Source organism: Zingiber officinale, chromosome 7B (assembly GCF_018446385.1).
Source record: "Zingiber officinale cultivar Zhangliang chromosome 7B, Zo_v1.1, whole genome shotgun sequence".
NCBI classification, from domain to species: Eukaryota; Viridiplantae; Streptophyta; class Magnoliopsida; order Zingiberales; family Zingiberaceae; genus Zingiber; species Zingiber officinale.
The window spans coordinates 104,986,957-105,011,091 of NC_055999.1; the positions used below are offsets into that span (position 1 = coordinate 104,986,957).

The 24,135-nt window shown below is 35.9% G+C and overlaps 2 protein-coding genes across 7 annotated transcripts; both read left to right on the forward strand.

Annotated features, from left to right (window-relative positions):
- The first annotated feature begins 460 nt into the window (after positions 1-460).
- Positions 461-4,894, forward strand: LOC122006685 (probable alpha,alpha-trehalose-phosphate synthase [UDP-forming] 11). 5 transcript variants are annotated; one of them, XR_006118742.1, is made up of 5 exons: positions 461-2,545; positions 3,326-3,599; positions 4,013-4,542; positions 4,625-4,634; positions 4,710-4,894. XR_006118742.1 is itself a non-coding variant. In XM_042562275.1 (3 exons), the coding sequence occupies exons 1-3, from the start codon at positions 591-593 to the stop codon at positions 4,331-4,333; spliced, it is 2,550 nt and encodes an 849-aa protein (XP_042418209.1). In that variant the 5' UTR covers positions 461-590; the 3' UTR covers positions 4,334-4,894. The 5 variants fall into 5 exon arrangements, 1 of the variants encoding a protein (XP_042418209.1); XR_006118740.1 differs by having other exon boundaries at positions 4,013-4,634; XR_006118741.1 differs by having other exon boundaries at positions 4,625-4,894.
- Positions 4,895-8,805: 3,911 nt separating this feature from the next.
- On the forward strand, positions 8,806-23,879 carry LOC122006687 (probable E3 ubiquitin-protein ligase XBOS32). 2 transcript variants are annotated; one of them, XM_042562277.1, is made up of 10 exons: positions 8,806-9,378; positions 9,473-9,532; positions 9,705-9,776; positions 9,876-10,051; positions 10,132-10,292; positions 10,478-10,536; positions 10,618-10,664; positions 22,297-22,437; positions 22,571-22,662; positions 23,181-23,879. In XM_042562277.1, the coding sequence occupies exons 1-10, from the start codon at positions 9,184-9,186 to the stop codon at positions 23,603-23,605; spliced, it is 1,428 nt and encodes a 475-aa protein (XP_042418211.1). In that variant the 5' UTR covers positions 8,806-9,183; the 3' UTR covers positions 23,606-23,879. The 2 variants fall into 2 exon arrangements, with proteins under 2 accessions (XP_042418211.1, XP_042418210.1); XM_042562276.1 differs by having other exon boundaries at positions 8,807-9,378; positions 23,106-23,879.
- Positions 23,880-24,135: the final 256 nt, after the last annotated feature.

Sequence of the window (24,135 nt, forward strand, 5' to 3'; positions counted from 1 at the left end):
TTAGGGTTTGAGAGAATAAGTGCTCTTGTATTTTTCATCACCAAGAGACATCCCTACGATACAAGGGATCAATCAAGGTATTTATTATAATATATATTTATTTTCTTATTAATTTTTTTGTTATGAATTTATACGATATTTCTCCATCTCTCAATTATTTTTAAGGAGTATTTTTTATGATAAAATATATATACTAATGGGTCATCCTTCGCTAAAGTACATTTTGATATATCAAACTGACTCCATCCACCGCAAGTGCCCAGAATGAGTAGAATAATATATATATAACATTTATTTTAATTTTTTTAATTATTATTATTATTTATTCAACCGCCCTTGTCCTATTATTTCTCCCTTATCCAAGCTCCACTTAATTGTGCAAAATAAACTCAACGTAGGTAGATATCCTTCCTAGAGATACTTATTCCATCCTCCCCTTTAAGTGTTAGCCCTTATCCATTTCCTCCACTCTATATATCAATCTATGCATACCCCAACAGATCCCACCCCGAAACTCTACCCGCCACCACTTCCTCCACTCCTCCTCCTCCTCCTCCTCGTCGTACCTCTGCAACCCTAATCCCACTCACATGTCTGCCTTCTCTTCCTCCTCTTCCTCCTCCACTGTCCTCAACCTCGCTGACGATCCGCTCCGCCCGCCCCGCCTCCCCCCTGCCACTCTCCTCATGCCCGACTCCGCCGACAACGACCAGGCCGCCTCCTTCTCTCCCACCCCAGCCCGCGAACGCCGAATCGTCGTCTCCCACCGTCTCCCCCTCCTCGCCGTCCCCGACCCCGCCGCCTCCTCCGGCCTCGCCTTCTCCCCCGACCGCGACGCCCTCGCCCTCCAGCTCCGCGCTGGACTCCCCTCCGAAGCCGACGTCCTTCGCGTTGGCACCCTCCCAGCGGCCGTCGACCCAGCCCACCATGCTGACCTCTCCCGCCAGCTCTATGCCCGATTTCGATGTCTCCCTGTCTTCCTCCCACCGGACCTCCACCAGCGCTTCTACCATGGCTTCTGCAAGCACTATCTCTGGCCGCTCCTCCACTACCTCCTCCCTCTTTCCCCCTCTTCCCTCGGCGGCCTCCCTTTTGATCGCGCCCTCTGGCTTTCTTACCTTTCCGCCACCAAACTCTTCGCCGAACGCCTCATCGAGCTTCTCAATCCGGATGAGGATTTCGTGTGGATCCACGATTACCACCTCCTCGCGCTCCCGACTTTTCTCCGCAGGCGATCTCCCCGCGTAAAGCTCGGATTTTTCCTCCATTCACCCTTCCCTTCTTCCGAGATATTTCGCTCAATCCCCGTCCGCGATGAGCTCCTCCGTGCCCTCCTCAACTGTGATCTTGTTGGCTTCCACACCTTCGATTATGCTCGCCACTTCCTCTCTTCATGCTCCCGATTGCTTGGTCTCGATTACCAGTCCAAGAGAGGATATATCGGGATCGAGTACTATGGGCGCACGGTCACCATCAAGATCCTTCCGGTCGGCATCGACTTAGGTCAGCTTGAATCGGTACTATCTTCTTCTGAGACGATCGCCAAGATCCAGGAGCTTAAGGACAGGTATAAAGACAAGATCTTGTTGCTCGGGGTGGATGACATGGACTTATTCAAAGGTATTGGGTTGAAGTTCTTGGCGATGGAGCAAATGTTGGAAGAACATCCGGAATTAAGGGGACGGGCCATCCTGGTCCAAATTGCCAACCCGGCCAGGAGCCAGGGCAGAGATGTGCAGGAGGTCCAAGGAGAGGCTCAAGCAATCACGAGGAGGATCAATGAGCGGTTTGGCAAGCCAGGGTATGAACCTGTTGTGTTGATAAATCGAAGAATGCCAACTCATGAGAAGGCAGCATTCTATGCCTTGGCTGAATGCTGTGTGGTGAATCCTGTGAGGGACGGAATGAATTTGGTGCCTTACAAGTACACAGTGTCTAGGCAGCGGAGCGCTGCTCTGGAGGGTGCTGTGAAGAAAAGCATGATAGTAGTTTCAGAATTCATTGGCTGTTCACCATCCCTTAGCGGAGCAATTCGGGTAAATCCATGGAATGTGGATGCTGTGGCAGAGGCAATGTTTTTAGCCATCACAATGCCAGAGATAGAGAAGCAATTGCGGCATGAAAAACACTACAAGTATGTGAGCTCGCATGATGTTGCTTACTGGGCAAGGTCTTTTGATCAGGATTTACAGCGAGCTTGCAAAGACCACTTCCTTAGGAGATGTTGGGGTATTGGCTTTGGAATGAGTTTCCGAGTTGTCGCTCTAGGTCCTAATTTTAGGAAGTTGTCAGTTGAGCATATAGTATCAGCATACCAGAGTATGACCAGTAGGCTCATTTTGCTTGATTATGATGGTACAATGATGCCTCAGACTTCTATTGATAAAAAACCAAGTGATGAGGTTATTGCAATTTTGAATGAATTGTGCAGTGACCCGAAGAATGTAGTTTTTGTGGTCAGTGGAAGAGGCAAGGATGAATTGAGCAAGTGGTTTGCTCCCTGTGAGAAGTTGGGAATCTCTGCAGAACATGGCTACTTCACAAGGTATATTTACACACATTCAATTCTTATATTTTGATTTAGCATCCTTATTACATTGTTGTATTTGCTAGTTCTCCCTTCTATTAAAGATAACAAGTTAACAATAATTAATCTGATACTAATTGCATGCCAGTATGTTATTTGTATGCAAATTGTTCTGACTTGCGGATGAATTTATCATACTGATTGTGTATTTGCTGAAACTTATATGTATTATTGCATGTTACTTTTCCAATACTTAATTTTGTTGGATTGCATTAATTCTGTCATAAATAGGGCTATTGCTGATAGAAGTGTTGCATGAAGATCTGGATTGTATTCAATGGATGATTCTATTGATGTGTGATTATCATTATGAGCAGAGTTACTCTGGTGATGTTCTGGCACTCCATATAATTTTTAAGACATCCAAAGTTGTTTGATCAAATTAGATGATTTGGTTGTAGATATGCTGGATCTTATAATTCATAAATAGATGCTGAATCCTCAGTAGTACCTATATTAGAATTTGTAATTTTATGTTGAAATGTTGTTTTGGCATTTGATTTAATTTTGAAGCCATTTTTAGTTTAATCAAATCAGATGATGTGGTTGCTGATATTTTTATGTGAGTTGAAAAATAGATACCAAATCCTTGGAAGTATATATATATATATATAAGCACTTATGAATTTGTGCAAACTGTTCATATGGAAGTCAGCAAATCAAGAGGTGGCATTTATTATTATGTCCATGTTATTCGTTTAATACTAATACTCTTTGATGGTGGTGTTTTTCCTGTAGGTGGAATAAGGATTCTCCATGGGAGTCATTCACCCTAGCTATTGATTTTGATTGGAAAAAAATTGCAGAACCTGTAATGCAACTGTACACTGAGGCAACAGATGGATCCTACATTGAGTTCAAAGACACTGGCTTAGTTTGGCATCATCAATATGCTGATCCAGATTTTAGCTGTTGTCAGGCTAAAGAACTCCTGGATCACCTAGAAAATGTGCTTGCTAATGAACCTGTGGTTGTGAAAAGAGGCCAACATATAGTTGAAGTGAAGCCCCAGGTATGTGGCCACATTATGCTCATTGTTTTACCAACTTTGTCAGAATTTTTTCTTCTCATCTGAAGAAATAACCACTCTCAATGTCACATTCCTAGTAACTTCGTAATCAAGTAAAGGAGCATGTTTAAGATTGATTCCAATGTCACATTCCTAGTAACTCCGTAATCAAGTAAAGGAGCATGTTTAAGATTGATTTGACTGTATTATATGTGTTGCACAAGCAATACATCTAACACAGACCATTTCCATATAAAAGATGTATATTAGTGAATTTACAAGGGACCATGCTTTGAATTATCTATTATGAGATCAAAAAAATTAGATGTCAGATTCTAAAGCCCAATTCTTTTCTCATCCTATGTTTAAGTTGAATACGCATATCTAAGTACCTTATAATGTGGGATTATTTGCAGGGGATAAGCAAAGGTGTAGTTGTTGGAAATCTTTTGCAGACCATGTCAAGCACTGGAAAGCGTCCAGATTTTGTATTGTGCATCGGTGATGATCAGTCTGATGAAGATATGTTCGAGAGCATTGTTAGTTCTGCAAATAATGTGTTGCTGCCAACAAGTGATGAAGTGTTTGCTTGCACAGTTGGTAAGAAGCCGAGCAAGGCAAGGTATTATCTTGATGATACAGTTGAGGTCATAAAAATGCTCCAAGGCCTAGCTCATGTATCAACACAGCCAGATAAAAATGCATACCTGGGAGTGTCATTTGAGGATTCTCTATAAAGGAATAATATGCTCTCTTTCTGGCAAGCGCTGGTTACCCTGGTTACCCTGGTTACCGATGTCGATATATTTATCCAAACATGATCAACATTTAGCCAAGTTGGGCAAAGAATGCAGGAAACAGCTACGCTGACAGTCAAATGATACACGATCTTTTTTTAAAGCGACAAAGAATTCCATACAGTTTCAATTACACATAAACAGAACTGGTAGAAAAGCATTAGTTCATCCTTTTTTATTGTAAATATGTTCTAAACTATTTGTTTTTCTTCTATTTGCTCTCCTCTGTAGATTTTAACAGGTAAATGAAGTTACAGACTCTGTGTTTTCAGTTAAATGCCACTACTTAATCTTCTGCATCACTTTACTTGGACAGCTATGAGCATGATATCAGGCTCGATGTTTTGAAGGGGCTCGATTGGTTTTCGGGTTACAATGATCTCTGCAAACCTGTAAAGCCATCTGATGCTTCTCTTTCTAATTGCCACAGATGGATTACCCTATCATCGTCTTCCGAGGTCTTCCGCGGTTATAGTGCAGCGGAAGGATCTCAGTTTATGATGCATTTTTCAAAAACAAATCCTCCAAATGGGGTGCAGTCATGGGATACGGGGCTGGTTGCCATGAGCACTTGATGTTACAGTTAATTTGCCTCTGTTATCTACCTGATGTCTCGATGGAATTCGTTATTTGCTTCTGTTTATGATCTCGATTTCTCCTCTTAGTTTGCACCAAGAGGTCCTCTACACAGGTAGTTGTGGATGTTAAGTTTTCCCTTGTCTTTCTCTCTGAATGATTTAAGTTGACACTTGATTGACTCTACGTGGCTATGGCTTGATCGTTGTTCTTCAACTGTTGCTATGATTAATTGGCCGGCTGGAGAATCGTGAGGAGCTACGACTCTATTATTGGTAATTATTATTGTTTTGATGGGATGCCTGACTTGAGGGAGTTGGGGATTATGAATTGACAGTTAATTCTAATACTCGGCTTGATAATTCAAATTTTGTCCAATTAATTTTAGATATAGATGATGACCTATCTTATTAGTTCGTCTATCGAGTAAATGTGAAACTGTTGTCCCTATTGGAATTCAAATTTTGATCTTTTTAGTTGTTCCTCCATGGGTGGAAATCACCATTGTGATTCATGGTCATTAGAAGGATGCACAAGCATAACTCCAACACTTCATCATTGGTTGTCATAGGAGCACTTCAAGATGGGAGAATGGCAAGCTTTATCCCATCCGATAAAGGTCTTCTTGAAAATTTCTGAATTAATAAAAAAAAATTAGTTTGGCTCTAAATTAACCAAATGAAGGATGGAAGAAAGAAATTCAAAATTGATCCTAATCCTTTAATACTATGTCAAAAATTAAAAATTACATTAATTTAAATTTTATCCAATATATGGAATTTTATCTTTTTCATTTTAGGGAATAATATCACTTATTCTTTATAAAACAGTAAATTTTTTTAATAAAAAATTAATTATTCTAATAAAAACTCTAATAGATTTTTTTTTAAAAAAACATAACAAACCTTTTTTATGAAAGCTATTTACACGAACATATCTTATAATTTATGGAATAGTTTCTTCAATTTTGCTTGATTTAGACCTTTATAAATCCTCATAATTATTTGAGATCAAGCTCATGACTAGACTACCATCAACAACTAGAAGGCTCTCAATGAAGCCTATCTAACACAAAATTAGATTACAAGTCATACAATCTTTTATATCTCACTATCTTTCAATTGTTGCAACTTTACATCATCTAAGAGTTCACCTTTTGTTAGATTTTTCAGTCTCTCTCAGGTACACCAAGCTCACAAGTTGCTCCCCAGTCATCCTTCACTTTCACCTCCAAAGTCCATTTCTTACTATTCAAACCAGCTTCAACCTATTCATCTTATAATTTTTTGGTTGAACTTCAACAGACCTTGAGTCTTGAGCTCAACCAATCTTGGTTGATACAAGTCTCCATGACAACTCAACCACATCAAATTAAGCTCTACATTCTACAAGCTCATGTCCATATTATCATATTTATAAACTTCATCAAAGTCGAGGTAAATACCTCCCTTATGTGCTAGTCACTATTCTAAAGGCTAGTAGCCGCCCGTGATTTACCTCCTCCGTGTTGGCCTTTGGACGGATTGGCGGAGGCGCTGAGGGTGAACATATTCACCTTTTGCCATCAATGTTTACAAACTTCACGCACACTCAGTAGCTAGCATAGACAATTAACTAACTTAAAATATTTTTCTTTTCAAATATAATAAAATATGTTGGTTAAATATGACTACTATATGATTACACGAACAATTTCAAATCGCCTTCTTTATAGAGTGTGATAATTCTTTTTCAATAATCATCATTATTACCACTAGGGTCAATTCTCAGTAGATGCAAAATATCTCACTAGCTACTTGATCTTTTTTATGCAAAGAGTAATTGTGCTAGGGCAAATACTCCCTATGATTTACCTTCTTTTAGAGAGTGTGGGGCCATCTTGGAGGGGTCACTAAGATGATGACATCATCTTTTTACTCCAATGAAGAGATATTCACTTTCATGCATGGATTTGGGGGTGTAAATCTAGAGTCTGAATTGGGTTGAACCAAATTGAATTGTGTGTGAGTACAATTTACGCACGTTGAATGTCAGACCGGTCAACTAATGTTTTGCCACATGGATTCTTCTTTTGCAAACTGCTTAAGTGTGTAACAAATGAATTAATCGATGACTAATTGTCGTCGAGTGAAACGACTGACTATTGTTTGTCAACGGCTGATGTTTGCAACTCGACTTGTAATAGCGATAAATGAACTTTATTTGGTCATTTACTACAGTGGAGGTATGAAGCTCCTATATAAAGAGGTTCTCCATGACCTAAGTAAATAAAAGTAGATACAAGAGAAAGAAATCTCCATCCACTTTATTCCCCCTTTCATTTTGTCGTCTCTATCATGCATTTCACTCGACGGTCTACCGATGATAATATTCGAATATGAACTCAGTTCGTTGCAATCGACTAGTACTTAGTGGTGATTGTAGTTTCCCGTTGTATCTTAGGAAATAAACATCCTTCGTAATCTTGAAGCATAATTGGAAGCGGACGAATATATTTTAAGGAAACTGTATCAAACGCAAGCTTCAACGTTTCCTTTCCTAACTTGGTACAACAATCTACTCCGGCTCGACCCACTCGACACTCAGAGCACTTGGCTGATTCGACAGTACACTTAGCTGACTTGGTGACTAGGCACTAGGCTGACACGACTTATTCGATGACCGGCCAACTTGACACTCAAATACCCGGCCAGCTTGATACTCTGCAATATTAATAAGATAGCTCGACCATACAAAATAGTCCAATCTTTCAGATAGCTTATCTATCCTAAACCATTCCTCCTTTCTTATTTGACAGCTTGTAATTATCTCTACGGCAATATATCCAACTTTATCGTCCTAAATCAATTGTTGCATTTTTTTTTTTTCGTTTTTGGATGTTGTTTCTTCTTTCTTTCATCTAAGTATTATAAATTCGAGCTTTCATGTAATTCCATATATCTTCAAATTTACAATAAGTGGGGCTTTAAATACTTAATAAGCACATTTCTCTACCTTAATTTTCACCAATAACAAAATGTTCATTACAAATCTCCTTAAATCTTTTATGTATCTAAACAATTAATTCACCGTCCTCCATCTTAAGCCATAATAATAAGTAAAGAACTCTCTTCCATTCTCATCGACTAGCTAAATAGGAAAACCAAAGATCAAGGAAATGTAATACAGTTTCCCAATTTACTATATTCACTCACCCAAGACAAAGTATAATAATATTAATAAATGAATATGAGAAACACAATACAAAGAATGAGGTGATTAACATAAAGATACATTGAACAAGAGGTTTTAGACATCAAGATCGAATTCGAGATCACATATTTGAAGCTTTTCAAAAATGATAACATCAAAATGGGAATTATTACTCTTTTATTAGAGATAGAATCTCCAAAGACTATATGAAGAAATACTCTCATATAGTTCCAAAAAAAAAACACAATCTTTCCTTCTAAGCACCATCCAACTAATCAAACACTAGTCATCTAACACCAGACACACTAAAATTCAACTATAAATTGCCTAACTACAGTTTATTGTCTGAAAATATCTATTTCAGTCGACTAATTATAAATCTCACGAATTAAATTGTAATATTTAGACTTAATAGAAGGTTTGTTTTCATCTCCTATCTCTATATTTTTTGTCAACCCACTCTAATAATATATTATTATTATTATTATTATTATTAGACATGTGTTGCCAGTGGGGAGGGAGCTACGGAGACAGGCTTTGGTTATAATAATAATAATTTATTATAATTATAATAATAATAATTATTATACTCCATTAACAGCTCTGTATTTCCCTTTCCACTTCTTTTTTCCCCTATTTATTATTCTGCATTTGTTGTTGTACCATTTCCGCGTCTTTGGTGATTCAGTCGACATTGTTCTTCTCTTGATGCAGGCGCCTTCCCTGCCTCAATCCGATCTGCCGGCAGTTCAGGACGCAGAGGATGGAGACTCGCGTCGAGTGGTCCGGGACACCGGCGTAACTTCGTGCTTTTCATCCTAACGATGATATTTTTTGGGCCGTGGACTGGAATTGTAACGGAGTTTGTTGCTAGCTCTTGGTGGTTTTGATATAGCGGTGAATTGTAGATGTCCGAAAATTTTCTGTTAGATTGTTTTTGGCGGTGGTGGTAAGAGTTTCTGGCTCCCCGAAAATTCGATTTCCCCCCTTATTCTCGGATTTGTCGCGGTGTTTTCGAGATAATGGGGTTCCTTAGCATCATGGGTAACTCCTTCGGGTGCTCCGCATCCGGGGAGAGGCTAGTCTCGGCGGCGAGGGATGGGGATCTTCAGGAGGCCAAGGCGCTTTTGGAGTACAATCCCCGGCTCGCCCGGTACTCGACGTTTGGTGTTCGGAATTCGCCTCTCCATTATTCTGCAGCTCAAGGCCACCACGAGGTAGTTACTCACCTTTCCCCTCTTTCATTTCATACTTTGATCGGGATTTACTCATCTACGTATGCGGAAGTTTATTTGAGATTTTAATCTGCAGATTGTATCTCTTTTGATTGAATCTGGAGTCGACATTAACCTGAGGAACATACGAGGACAGGTAGAACTAAAACCCTTAGTTTGTTCCCAATTGACTCATGTTCTTGGTTATTATTGTCCTACGTTCTTCCTGTTGAAACTGCAAGATCACAAGTTCCTTAATTTGTAGTATGTTTTGATAGTGGAAAAATTCTATTTCATATTTTAATATCATAAATCTTTTTCTGTTGCAGACTGCTTTGATGCAAGCTTGTCAATATGGTCACTGGGAGGTTGTTCAAACTCTAATGCTTTTCAAACCTAATGTAAGTTTATTATTCATTTCATTTTCTCATATTTAGTTGGTTTTGTTCTCGTTATGCCTTACTAATAGCTCTCATATAATATTTGGAAATTGTCAATAGATTCACAGAACAGATTATGTCAATGGGGGAACAGCTCTCCACTTTGCTGCTCTAAATGGTCATGCTCGTTGCATCCGGCTTATCCTTGCTGACTATGTTCCAAGTATACCTGAGTTTTGGGATAGCATGATGGGAAAATCTACCCATGAATCTACTATTTCTGACTTTGACAAGAGGTATTACCTTTGCTATGCAGTTTTCTTGGTGTTTTTAGTCTTCATCGTAAAGTTAGATCTTTCCAATTTGTGATTGGCAGTGCCTTGTCTAAATTAGTTAACCAAAAAGCAGATGGGGGCATTACAGCCCTTCACATGGCAGCACTAAATGGCCATGCAGAGACTGTTAGCTTGCTTTTAGACTTGGGTGCTTCAGTCTCCGAGGTCACAACGGAAGATGGCTCAACAATTGATCTGATAGGTTTGTTTCTCACGATACTACATCATTTTTCCTTTTTTCACTAAAAAACTAGTTCATCCCATTATTTCTTTTAGTTATTCCTGCATGAGATCTCTATATACTACATGCACTTCAGTTTATTTGTGGTGTTGATCCCAAAACTGGTATGTCTTTTAGTTGACATATCTATTGATGTCAATTACCAGGTGCTGGAAGTACACCCCTTCATTATGCTGCTTGTGGTGGAAATGCTGTGTGTTGTGAAGTAAGTAATTTTTGCAGACATTCAATTTCTTCCACGGCTATATTTAACTGCTATGCTTATATATTACATGTGTGCATCCAGGTTCTTATTGCTAGAGGGGCCAGCTTGAGCACTGAGAATGTGAATGGGTATGCTTTGAATATGCTAAACCTGTTTAGACTTTTCATAACGTTAACTTTAATTGGAGCTGGAGATTGATCACATGCAACACTTACTGCTGTTTATGTTTTTAAATAATCTCAATGGTGAAATAACTACACCAATTGTCATTCCCCCTCTGTATTCAATCTACCAAATAATAGATTTTGCATGACACACATGATCTATAGTCATGTTGGAGTAAATAACATAACTATGCAACATACCTCAATCACAATCACAAAACAACCAACTAGAAGTGTCTAGTGTGAGCAACTAGAAAATCATCCTGAGATTAGAAGCAAAATAAGGAAAGTGAGCACAATGCGCAAAATAGATTGCATGACAACATGGGTATGGGTTAAAACTTAAATAAGGCTTGACAACGACAGTTTCATTACTGTATCATAGAACTAAGGAAAAAATTTGTAAAAAAGGAATTACAATCACTTGCATTAACCATCCCTTTTCATGCATTATCTTGTCTCCTTCAATACATTCTGCCACTCGAATATCTTGCATTATATGATTTGCAATTATCAATATAACCTATAGGCATGTCAATGCATTCACAGTGTATTTGGCCTGACTTGTGTTTCCCCATACATCCATCCAGAATGATACCATGTGTTCTCTTAAACACAGGTATGACTACCATCAATTGGGTAGCCCTAATGATGTTACATCCAGCAACTGGAAGTTCTCATTGATATAAAATACGTGTAAGATTTCTTTATGAGCTGTAATAACTAATAATTGTCCAAAAGGTCTTAATAGCTATTATATGTTTATATTGGTCGAAGTCCCAACTGATATATGCACTGAAGCTAAATCACTATGCTTTGATTATTATATCAGCATCATGGAATGACATCAACATTGTTGAACTACAATGTGTAGACATTATGGACACCTGGTTATTATCATGTAGACTATTATATTAGCATCATGTGATATTTTATCACGAATGGTCAACTTATAATGTGAAAGGTGTCATGATCCTCAATATAATGAGCATGATAGATGTGTGAATGCTGTAACAACACTTGAACACATCATATACAAAACCACAATGCAGGGTTCAGCATATCCGACAACATGAACAACACAATCTACCATCAATTTTCAAAATTTACTAATCTATCATGTACTTTATTAAAGCCTAATAAATCTAATAGTTAGAATCCTATCAATGATCTATTAATTACTGATTTTATACTTGCCTAGTCGCCATTTCATCCACTTCACACCTCTCAATTAATTATATCAATTAATTTTATAAAACAAATATAATTAAAAATCTAAATCATTTTTGTTTCTCAATCCCTATACTGCCAACCTCAACCAACTGTGGCTTTGCACCTCTACCTGGCAACAATTTCTTAATTTGTAGTGTAGCCCTAAGGATAGATCAATCACCTAATTTGATCTTTATAAGTCTAATAATTCATTGCAAAGCATTGAACAACTATTTAAGGGTCCTTGAGGTTCAGAGGCTATAAGAATTGCTTGCTATAAAGGGAAGGAGATAAGAACTTGCATCAATTGGTTCATTTGTACTTGAAAATTTGATGCCTACTTAGCGTTCCATTGACGCTCTGAATTTTAAATCCATGAATATAAATCCATGATTAGCAAGCCAATAGAAAAAAGTAGCTAAATTTAAACTAAGAGCCAGATGTTTTTATTTTTTACAAGTGAATTGTGATAGGCTTGGTGCCTTGAAAGAAAAGGGGCTAGTGCAAATGATGGCACATTATAAATGACAGATGAGTGCATGTACCTACATATCATTGCTAGTGTGAGTGCGTATTGTTCTGCATGATTGTGCACTAATGTTATGTTGAGTGAAAGCTACTAGGAGGTTATGTGTAGGGTTGCACAATGAAAGGAAAATTCTAGGGTCATCACAAGTAACATAAATCTTAGTGATTGATCTCGAGTGAGGTGATATTCATGTAGGAGGGTGGACATTCATGTTGTGTCTACTTGAGAGAAAGAGCTCAAATAGAGGGAAGGGAGGAGGCAACACTATAGGATCGAAAAAGCGCTAGAGGCAGGTGAATAACACATGTCACTTTTTCATGTTTTTTGAAAACTTGAGAGAAAACAGCAGAAACAAAAAACAGAAACAATACTAACATCTTTCTTTTTATTTGGTTCACAACCTGTGCTGTTAGTCCAAGGCCCAATATCGTTGATCGCTTTCGATGAACAATTCACTATCAATCCGTCAATTACAAAGGTTAAGATCGGTAACAACTTTACCGACAAAAACGAAGTATGAATAAGACGAAATGAAATTATGCACCAAGTATACCGACAATCTTAAGTTGTAGACTTATGCGCGTTTGTCGGAGTAGAGTCTCAGCGTAGCTTGGGTGTTTTGGGAGAGAGACCACAGTTGGAGCACTTAAAGATGTTAGAAAAAGTTGTTCCGAGCTCTTGGACAAAGGGCCTTTATATAGGTTGACCTCAGACGCCTAGACCAGCTCTAGGCGCCTCTACTGAGGTCTATCCGATCCACTTTCATTGCTGACTTATCCATATCTAGACGCCTAGACCACCTCAGGCGCTTGGACCGCTGACGTGGCCGCACCAGGTTGAAGCTCTATCTGAGTCACCTTTATCCCTTCCGAGGCGTTTGGACTACTCCCGAGCGCCTAAAAGCTGATGTGTGCCAACCAACCAGGGCACGCCAATTCAGTTGCTTGCGTGGCTGGATTCGGTTGTCCAGATCGCCCAGACCTCCAGGCACTTGGATACCTTCCAGTCGCCTAGAATGCCCTAACTTTGGTCACCTTTTGGATTGTTCGGTCTTGACTTTTGGATTTCACGTGAAACCCTAGGTCGAACTGACACTTATTGTTCATGCGTTCTTACCTACTCCTTTTAGGAGAAGTTATCCGTTTGGACTTCTCGCTCGCCATTTGATCCTCCGACTCCATGACTTCCTCTCGATGTCTGGTCCTCCAAGACCCATTGAACTGCTAGACGTTCGGTCCTCCAAACATGTCTAAACTTCTCGCTTGGTGTACACCAAGTCTTCCTGCCTAGTCCAAACTTCCTTGCCCAGGTTGAGCTATCTGCACACTTGGTCAACCTTGTTAGATCATAGCACACCTTAACTTTGAAATCTTTAGCAATATTAAAACTAGGTTCGATTATTTGGTGCATCCAACATCAACAATAATCTATAATAACCTAATTTATGATAATTTAAAATTAAATGTTATAACCTAAAATTGAAATTTGTAATTTAGATTTTAAATTCTAAAGGCTTGAGTTCTCCTATTTTTAGTGAATTTCAAATTTTATGAGCTAGGATGTTCTTTTAATTCCTAGTGAGAAAATTTTCTAATTTTCCTTCAACTTGGTATTATAGACCTCTCTTTTCTATAGTAGAACCATTGATCATCAGATCATCAGAAGAGGAGTATAAGAGTATTTATTTTCAAATTTGAGGTATTGTAAATAAACCTCCCCTCTCTTTTTTTTGTAGAACCATTGGTTATTACAACAACAACTAAGTCTTATCCCACTAGGTGAGGTTGACTATATGAATCTTTTTATATCATTGGATTCTATCCTCTCCTATATCATCATTTATGTTTAAATAAATTTTATTATATTTTATTGTTGCTAACCAAGTTTTTTTTTTTACTTTCCTCTTCCTCGTTTGATATAAACATTGGTCATAGTTTTACATCACCTAACTAGAACATTTGTTGGTTTTTACATGTTTGTATAATCTTAAACGTATCTCGGAGTTTTCCCTCAATAGGTGCCCCTCGACTTTCTTTTCTAATATTTTTATTTTTTTATGTTGTCCATCCTTATATGTCCGTACATCCACATTAATATCCTTATCTCTTTAACTCTTATCTTTTGTTCATGTGCACGCGTCATAGTCCAATATTCAGCTCCATATAACATAGCAGGTCTAATCGTTGTTTTGTAAAATTTCCCATAAGTTTAGAGGTATTTTACAATCACAAAAAAATCTGGCGTTCTCCATTTCAACTATCCCGCTTGTATTTTATGTAAAATATCTCCCTCAATCCCTCCATCTTTTTGCAAAAACGATCCTAAATACTTTAAAACTCTCAGTTATACATAACTCGTCATTTCTTATCTTAACAATTGTCTCATTACGTCTAATATTGCTAAACTTAAATTTCATATATTATGTCTTTATCCTACTAAGGTTAAAACCTTTCACTTCTAGCGTTTCCCATCATTATTCGAGTTTAACATTTACTTATTGACATGTTTCATCAACCAAAATAGTATCATTTGCAAACAACATGCACTACGGTATTGTATCTTGGATGCGTCTAGTGAGTTCATCCATGATTAGTGTAAAAAAATAGGGACTTAGAGTTGATTCTTGATGTAACCTTATCTTTATGGGAAGCGCTTCGGTTAATCTATCTTAAGTTTTCACTTTTATCATTACATCCGCATATATATTCTCAATTAGTTCAATATACGATATGCTAACACCTTTCTTTTCTAGGGTTCTCCATATAATTTCGTATAAATCCAAATTGATTTTCGGTCAATGTGGTCTTCTTAGTATTTTTTCTATTACTCTTTCCTAAAGTTTTATAGTATGATTCATTAGTTTAATACTCCTATTGTTTACATAATTTTGTACGTCTTCTTTATTTTTATATAAGGGAACTAGAGTACTTACCCTTCAATAAATATTTTTTGAGTTTTCAATATCAAGTTGAATAACTTTGTGAGTCATTCAATATCTTGTTTCCCAAGGCACTTCCATACCTCTATCGGAATATGTCCAACTATTTTTCCATTTTGCATCCCATTTAAAGCTTGCTCTTATTTTTTATGTTTGAATTCTACGATAAAAATTTAAAATTCTATACTCATTTGACCTACTTAAATTACCTAAATTAAGTTGGTCATCTGACCATTAAAAAGTTGATTAAAATACCTTTTCCATCGCTCTTTTATTTCTTTATCATTTACTAGTACTTTATTGCATTCATTATTAATACATCTTATTTGCATTCATCTTTAATACATTTTATTTTGATAAGATCTCTTGTATTCATCTCTCTCGCTTCATTCTTAACTTCATTCACTATTTTCTTAACTTCATTCACTATTTTCTTAGCCTCTTTCTTGGCTATTATATGTTTTTTTAAGTTTTTCTTTTTCTTATAAGTATATAATTACTTGTAGGTTGTTCGTTTTTTCTTCACTTTCTCTCGTACTTTCTCATTCCACTACCAAAATTCTTTAGTTAGTGGTACACGTTCCTTTGACTCATCGAGTATTCTTTTGGCTACTATTTTTAACTTTGATATTATCTTATCCCATGTCGTATTCAAGTCACCGTATATTTCTTCTAATACTTGTACTTCTACCCTGTCCTTAAATATATTTTGTTTTCCATCCTTTAACTTCCATTATTTAATTGTAGGAGTCGTATATTTTTTCATTCTATTAATATTATGCTTGAGGTGTATATCCAACGCTACTAACCTATGTTGGGTAGTTAAATTTTCTCCAGGGATGATCTTACAATCTCTATAAATTTTTCTACCATTCTTCTAACCATAACAAAATCAATTTGTGATTTATTATTCCCATTTTTGAACGTGATCAAGTGTTCTTCTCTTTCCTTAAAAAACGTATTAGCTTGTATAAGGTCATATGTCGTTGCAAAATCTAATATAATTTTCCCTTCATTTTTTTTCCAAACCCATGACCCTCATGTACCCTATCATATTCCTCATTTTTCACTCTATATGCTCATTTAGATCTCATATTAAAATCATTTCGGTTGACGAAATGTTTTGTCGTATCAAAATCTAGATTCAGTGTGTTCATCTAATTCTACTTGAGGTGTATATATGCTAATTATATTAATAGTTTCTTTTGGATCAATTCTCAAAGGGTGCGGAATGCCCCAGTTGCCTCACCCCTCCCTTCATATGCTATTGTTATTGGACGATGCCCCCATGATTTACCCCTTCAAGGAAGAGTGGGGCTGCCTTGGACGGGCCGCCAAGATAACGGTTTCACCTTTTACCATAGATTAATAGTTTTTTTCGCCGCTACTATCTTGAGAGCTATAATCCTATCACCCTTTCTAACTACTACTACTTTGTCATTTAGTGAACTATTGACAATAATACCTATTCTATTTCTTATTTTACTCCTTTCTGTGTACTATAATTTAATACCTGAATTCTTTATCATTTTTGCATTCTTTCCTATCCATTTTGTCTCTTGTACACATAAAATATTTATTCTTCTAATCATATAATCGACTAGCTCCATTGCTTTACCTATGAGCGTTCCCATGTTCATGTTTCAAATCTTGGACCATTAGTTTTTCTATAATATTTGTTCTTATCTAACCTATGGTGTGAGAACTTTTGTATATTTAACACTACACTCAAGTTCTTTTGGAGATGTAGCTGTCTTTGCCGATACATTATAGTCGAATCCTACAATGCAAATTCTTGCATATTTAGCACTACACCCGAGTTCTCATGAATATGTAGCTGTTCTTGCCAAGACGTTATAGTCAGACCTGCAATGTGTTCATTCGAACATCCTACATTAGCATAATAATTTGATGAATTAATTCATTGAACATTTAGCTAAAAGTTCATGCTGACTTGCAACCTAACGCGCAACCCTCGCCTTTTTTCAACCGGGCTTGGGATCGGCTTTGCCACTAGAAGAGGAAGTTTTATTTTCAAAATTGAGGTAGTTCTTCCCCTTCTATCTTGGCGGTGCATATATTTAGGGGATTTTCATTCTTTTTCTATCATTATCTTTATTCCATTGTGGTATTTGTTGTGACTTACTGGACATTACTGATGATTGTTTTAGTTGCTAGTGTAAATTGATGGAATACAAAGATTAAATAAATTAGACAAATACATTGAATAGATGAGGCATGATATGTAATTTTAGTAGGCATGAAAGTAGAGAAGTTTAATTGATATATTTATACAACCTCATTTCTCCGTGAGTAAATGCTAATAGATGCTTCAACCCATATTCCTTTGTGGATACAACATAAGTTTTATAATCCACAATTACTGTTGCTCCAGTAGATATGCATGTTAGATACACGTTCATTATACTAGTGTGGACTTTCTATACTATATAGCTTTGAATATCATGAGTTTCTCATTATTCTTAAGGTTATATTTCATAATCTTAATTTATTCTAAATAAAATTTTAATCAAATTGAATTTGAATTAGTTAAATTGTGATCACTAGATATTTTCCTTAATAGCTATTCTCTTTAAGTAAATACATAATCTAATGATTGTTGACTTATTAAATCTTAACTGGATACTTATTTTGAATTATGAACTAATAGAGTCTAATCTTGACAATTGAACTCTATCTCTTGATAAGTTTGACTTGACATAAATCTTTATGCTTTAGTATTAATGTTAGACAATTAAATTTAATACCTTTTATGTGGTTAGATTCAACCGTCGTTGATTTAGCCAAGATCAAACAGGAGCCCGAATCTTGATTTTAACTGTGACCATAATTGAACCATGATTCAATTTAGATTTAATCTATTGGCTTGTCACCCAGTTCTAGCCAAATCTTAACCTAATCAGTTAATTTCATTTGGTAGTATATCCTAATTACTTGGATTGACCTTCTTATCATATCTAATAACATATCATTATCTTGTTTGGTTGCAAGCATAATTATAATTTTGATCACTATTAACCTAACTTAGATATTTTAAGGGAAATCTTAATCGGACTTTTGGAGTAGGGATCAATTTATATGAACTTGAATTTGTATAATTTAGAGCTGCATTTTCTGTCCCACGCAAGGGTTACAATTTCCCTATTTGGTATCTATAGTCTACTAATGTCCTTGATTAATATTGATTTAGTTATTAGATTTAATTTAATTTGGATTGATAAATTATAACTATTAGTTTTTAAGCACAAATTAGTTCATTATATCTTGTTCGTAACCTTGATTTTATGCCAAGTTCATAGCATTTGCACACATGACCTAGTTATTAAAGCATATGGTGGTGTTGAGTTAGTTACACATAATTCTTAAACCTAACTAAATTTATAAACCTAGCTAAGATATACAACTATAATAACCAATATGTATAAATATATAGGATGGTACTAGTTAAAGATGTTGATTCAATATTTAATCTAGGCTAGTAGACTCAACATAAATTAACCAATCATTGCTTTTGATTATTTAACACAATATAACTTTATGCTTTTATTTATTCCTTGATCGTGACCTATGTGATCTTCATAATAGAATAAAAGAATATGCCCACTATGGTAAATTGATCGTAATCGACTTATTCAATGCAAAATCTAATGATTAAGTCATGACAATTGATATTGTACTTGATAAATCACAAAACACTCTTGAACCATGATAATCTTAATTGCTACTCATGGTTGTTGTTTTATAAGTTGATCTAGTAATTCCTTAATAGTCATCATTATATCGTCTTTAACCTGAACACTCGATATGACTCTATTTGACTTATAATAATGCACTCAACTTAGCATGCTTGAACACTTGTTTTGTGCCACAATATTGGGAACTAGTATTAGTAGTCATGTTGTCCAAAGGAGTGCAAGCGATTCTCCATGTGCCTGGGTATGTGCTTGCTTTTCGTGGATATTGAGTCTTTTGGACATCTGATTGAGATAGCTCTGTCATTGGATAAAACTGTATGTGATCCCTATAAAGAGGATAATACCTCCAATTTGCAATTCCTTAAGTTTTTATATTTCACATGTTACTTTTGATCTTGTTGATACCCTATATGCTTGCTTATGATTTCACTTCATACGTTATTGCACATTCTTTACGTGTAATGATGTTTTATGTTAAATTTGTCAATACATGTGTAGCACTATGTTTTCTTTCTGTAATGATCTCTATATTTTATTATTTGATCTCCGAAATTCTTTATCTATGCTTGACATTAGTCTAGGGAAGACCTACTTAGTGAGATTGCTATGAGAAATTTATACTCCAGTGGTGTTAGCATGAGGGAGTGAGATTTCTATGTCAAAAGAAGATTGTAGCTAACACTCAATTTGTTGTGAAAAAGAAGTATATGGTCTTTTGATGGATTTTTTTAGATAATTTTATACACAACAATTCTTATTGTTACTTCATACTAGGGCGTAACACAATAATTTCCTTTGTCTTTTTGATTGGAAAAATCAAAAGTAAAGTAAGAAAAGGAAGAATTTAGGTATCTTTTCCCCACTTTTGGTTCCTTCCAAAAGTGGGTAGAAGAGGGGAGAGAGAGAGAAAAGTGTTAAAAGACCTATGTAACCCTACATGGTCTTGGAAATGACAAAATCATAGTTTAACTTGTCATTTTTCTTTAATTTCTTCTTTCCTATCCTTTCAAGTAGGCAAAAAAAAAAGGGAATCCCTCCATTTTCTCTTCCTCTCTTCCCTCCTTCAACACCCTTCCTTTCCTCTCTTCCTTCCTCAAGTAGATATAACATCAAAGATTACCTATTGTTGCGAGCTTGCCATCCTAACCTCTAATATGTACATGGCAGGGATGAGGGAGGTGATGCTGCTGCAAGAATAGACAATATAACTTGAACCAGTGTATAAAATACCGTTCCGTGCCGCCCGGCACGGACGGTTTTTACCGTTCCGCCGGGCGGCCGAAACCGGCACGGGAGCACCTCCCGTCTCGGCGGTGCCGGAGGAGACGCGGGACGCCACCGGCGGCGTCCCGCGACAACTTCGGCAGCGAAGGCGTCGTGCGCGACGACTTCGGCACAGCCGGAGGCGTCCCGTGGGATCGCGGGCGATCTCGCGTACGCCCCTTTTTTTTTTTTTTTTTTTTTAATAATTATTTATTTTATTTAATAAATTTAAACAATTCCTAAGGAGGAGTGTGATATTCCGAAGAGGCTTTTACAAACCTAATTAAATTATCCTAATAAAATATAAAAAAAATATATTTAAAATTAAATAAATTTTATTAATTAATATTCTGAAAAAATAATGTTTTAAATTTTATTTAAAAATTAAAAAAATATAATAATTGTTATTTATATTCTAATATATTTTTTATTATTTTAAATTTCATTTAATTTTTAAAAAAAATTCTAAATTTTTTTTAAAAATTCTAAATTTTTTTAAAAATTCTAATAAATTATATTTATATTCTGATTTTTTTTATTTTTTTAAAATTTTTTATTATTTAAAATATATATTATTTAATTATTAATTAATTAAATGAATAAATAGTTATTTTATTTATTTAATAATAATAATAATAATATTATTATTATTATTATTATTGTTATTATTATTATAGATACTTCCATTTTAATTTGAATTATTGTTATATCAATTCTATTTAAATAAATTTATTTTTAATTATTTTTTCTAACAATATTAAATTATTCAATAATTGAGAACTTATAGTAAATCAATATACAACTTATTTTTATATATACCATAAACATATTTATCTTATAATTAGATAAATAAAAAATACCGAAACTGTATCGGCACGGCACGATACGATACCGAAACCGTATCGTTCCGGTCTGAGACCGAAACCTCGGCACGGGTCGAAATTTTAAACCTTGACTTGAACTATCAAAATATATTTGGTAATATCCAATAATATCATATAGATATTGTTAGTCTTATAATAATACTTATAATATTGATATTATGGTGATATATTGCATGCTATTAATCTAGTTTTTTAATTATTGTTCCCATTATTAATAAATTGAAATTCAACATCCTTTTTAAGATTAGTGAACACCATTTTGTAATCTTATGTATGAAATAATTTGAAGTTATATATATATTTTTTGATTTTTCTTTAATTCTGGCTTCATTGATCCTATCCATCTGATGCTCAAATTTTTTTGGCTATTTAATACTGATTTTGCAATCATTAACTCTAATTTAGTCAATTTTTGTAGTTCTCATAAACACTCAACAAAATAATAGTAAATGTGACAGTTTCTTATCTTTGATTTTTTTTTTGTTATGGCTGTCATATATGTAACTGATGTTAGTTGAATGGAAAAACTGGTGCTTACTTCACAACTAAAAAGCCTCTTAGCTTGGACATGTTTCTGTAGATTTTACTCAATAATGAGATTAACTTTGAAGTTTACATGGATTTAAAAGCAATATTTAGAGTCTACATTGAATTGTGGTTGATTAGCCAAACAGACATGGAGAAATGCAAATTAAAAGTGTCACAGAAATGATGTTAAAATAGTTTCATTTTACACTAGAAAATGCACACAAGCAAATTGCTTGAATAGTGACACCCAATAGTTTAGATTTAGTTTTCCTGCTTTGAAGGAAAGAAAAAAAATAAAATCGAGGAAGATTGCAAAATGTTCCCAATTATCTCAAACAGGTGTGTAAGTGGCCCTAAGTAAATGCTGATATTTTTATCATTATATATTGAAAATAATCCAAGGTCCTGATCTTATGTTCCTAGAGTACTACTTATTTCCAATTTTCTACTTCATTTGTTTCAATGTTGCCATTGACACATGTGGAAATGCTTGTATAATCTCATAAATTGCTGCTTTCCTAAACAGTTGCACTCCTTTAACGGTAGCCCATTCATGGCGTAGAAATTGGCTGGAAGGCATTCTGAATAAGCAACTACATGTTAACATAAAGATTCTTCCTTCTCCATATTTATCTCTTCCCCTCATGAGCATCATAAAAATTGCTCGGTGAGTTTATATGCTTCTTGCTCATATTAACTGTACCAGCTCAATACTATTGGCTTGCACTTTCTTAATTCTTGTTTCTCATGGTGTTTATTTATTTATTTAATAATGTTATGTACCTGTTCACCTCTTCTAGAGAATTTGGTTGGAGAAGCACAATCCATTCACCTGCATGTATTGATCCATGTGTAGTTTGTTTAGAAAGAAGATGCACAGTCGCTGCTGAAGGTACAAGCCTCTTTCCACTTTCGGGGCATGTTTATTCTTGGCGCTAGTTTATATCTAGCATGCAATTTTTATTAGCCAATATGTTTTTGCCTCTTTCGGCTTAATTATCCTGTTACATTGTCCTTTATTTGCTCAAGTTAATGCAGCTGTATTCATTTTCTTAAATGCCCTCTCATCTGATTATTCAGAAATGGAACTAGACATGTATCAAAAATGCAGTTGTGTCGTCACCATACCTTCATTCTAGTGTGGAATATAACTTTGATGCATCTTGAGATATGATCACTGCTGAAATATTGCTTCACATATAGCTAATCAAATCTAATCTACAAGGGTTTGGTTGGTGCGAGGCACTTCTTTAGGCAATAAGCTATTTTAAATGTAATGCTGAAGTTAACTTACAAAATATGCATATTTACTTCCATAGTATCTTCATGTCGCAGTTTGTAATCACGAGTTCTGCACCAGATGTGCGCTTTACTTGTGTTCCACCAACAGCACGACAACTATTATTTCAGGTCCACCAGGATCGATACCCTGCCCACTGTGCCGGCATGCCATCGTCTCGTTCACCAAGATTCCTGGGATGAGTCCAGTCAGGGAGCTGCCCCGAACAAGCCTTTCGTTATCTATATGCACCACTTGCCCAACTGTTGAGGGATCTGAGTCTAATGAACCCACTCAATTCTGCAAACCTGACATCCATTGCACAGGGGTGCCACCTTTAGGCTCTTCCTCTTTCAGATCCTTGAGCTGCCAACGGTTCCCCTCCATGAAACTCCACTCCACGCTCTGCATGGGAGTTCCTGAGACGAGCCCATGCTTGACAAGGTGCTCGAGACCAGGGTCTAGTTTGACGCGATCGGTTTCGGATGGGGATCGCAGTAGAAGATCCTGCCTTTTTGCCTTCAGCCATATTGTTGCTACAGCTGAGAACAATTGAATGTGTGAATAATCGGTGCCTTGCCATACCTATTCTTTCCTCTCAAGCTGTGGTACTGCTGTACATAGAGAAGTTTCTGCTTCTGTATATGCATGTTGGTTTATGCCTAGTGTTATTTTAAGTTCTTTGTGTGCGTGCCTTCTTTGTTTTTTGTTTTGTTTTGTTTTGTTTTGTTTTTGTGAATGTTGTGTATTGATATCTGAAACCAGCATGGTGACATGTAACAACGCTGTTCATATTGCCTCTACTGAAATTACTTTCAACTCTCCATGAATTATTGCATCTCATGCAACCTTTTGTTTAAGTTTCTTCACTACCATTTTTGTTTTTGTTTTCGATATTTATCAAGATTTCTTGTTGCTTGCTCTATCTGGCTATCTCCGCCTACCAATTCATGGTCACCCAATCGACATCTTCTGATTCAGAGTTCCATTCTATATCATGCTAAACTAGAGTTTCTCCAAAGGAATTGCATCGATTAAAGGATTCTATCCTACATTATAGGCTCTTGTGAAACCACATGATGCTCC

Bases quoted from the DNA above. Each gene is read 5' to 3' on its own strand.
- LOC122006685 (XM_042562275.1), top strand. From the start codon at position 591: ATGTCTGCCTTCTCTTCCTCCTCTTCCTCCTCCACTGTCCTCAACCTC. The intron at 2,546-3,325 runs GTATATTTACAC...TTTTTCCTGTAG, and splicing joins GAACATGGCTACTTCACAAG to GTGGAATAAGGATTCTCCAT. The intron at 3,600-4,012 runs GTATGTGGCCAC...GATTATTTGCAG, and splicing joins TAGTTGAAGTGAAGCCCCAG to GGGATAAGCAAAGGTGTAGT.
- LOC122006687 (XM_042562276.1), top strand. From the start codon at position 9,184: ATGGGGTTCCTTAGCATCATGGGTAACTCCTTCGGGTGCTCCGCATCC. The intron at 9,533-9,704 runs GTAGAACTAAAA...TTTCTGTTGCAG, and splicing joins TGAGGAACATACGAGGACAG to ACTGCTTTGATGCAAGCTTG. The intron at 22,438-22,570 runs GTGAGTTTATAT...CACCTCTTCTAG, and splicing joins AGCATCATAAAAATTGCTCG to AGAATTTGGTTGGAGAAGCA.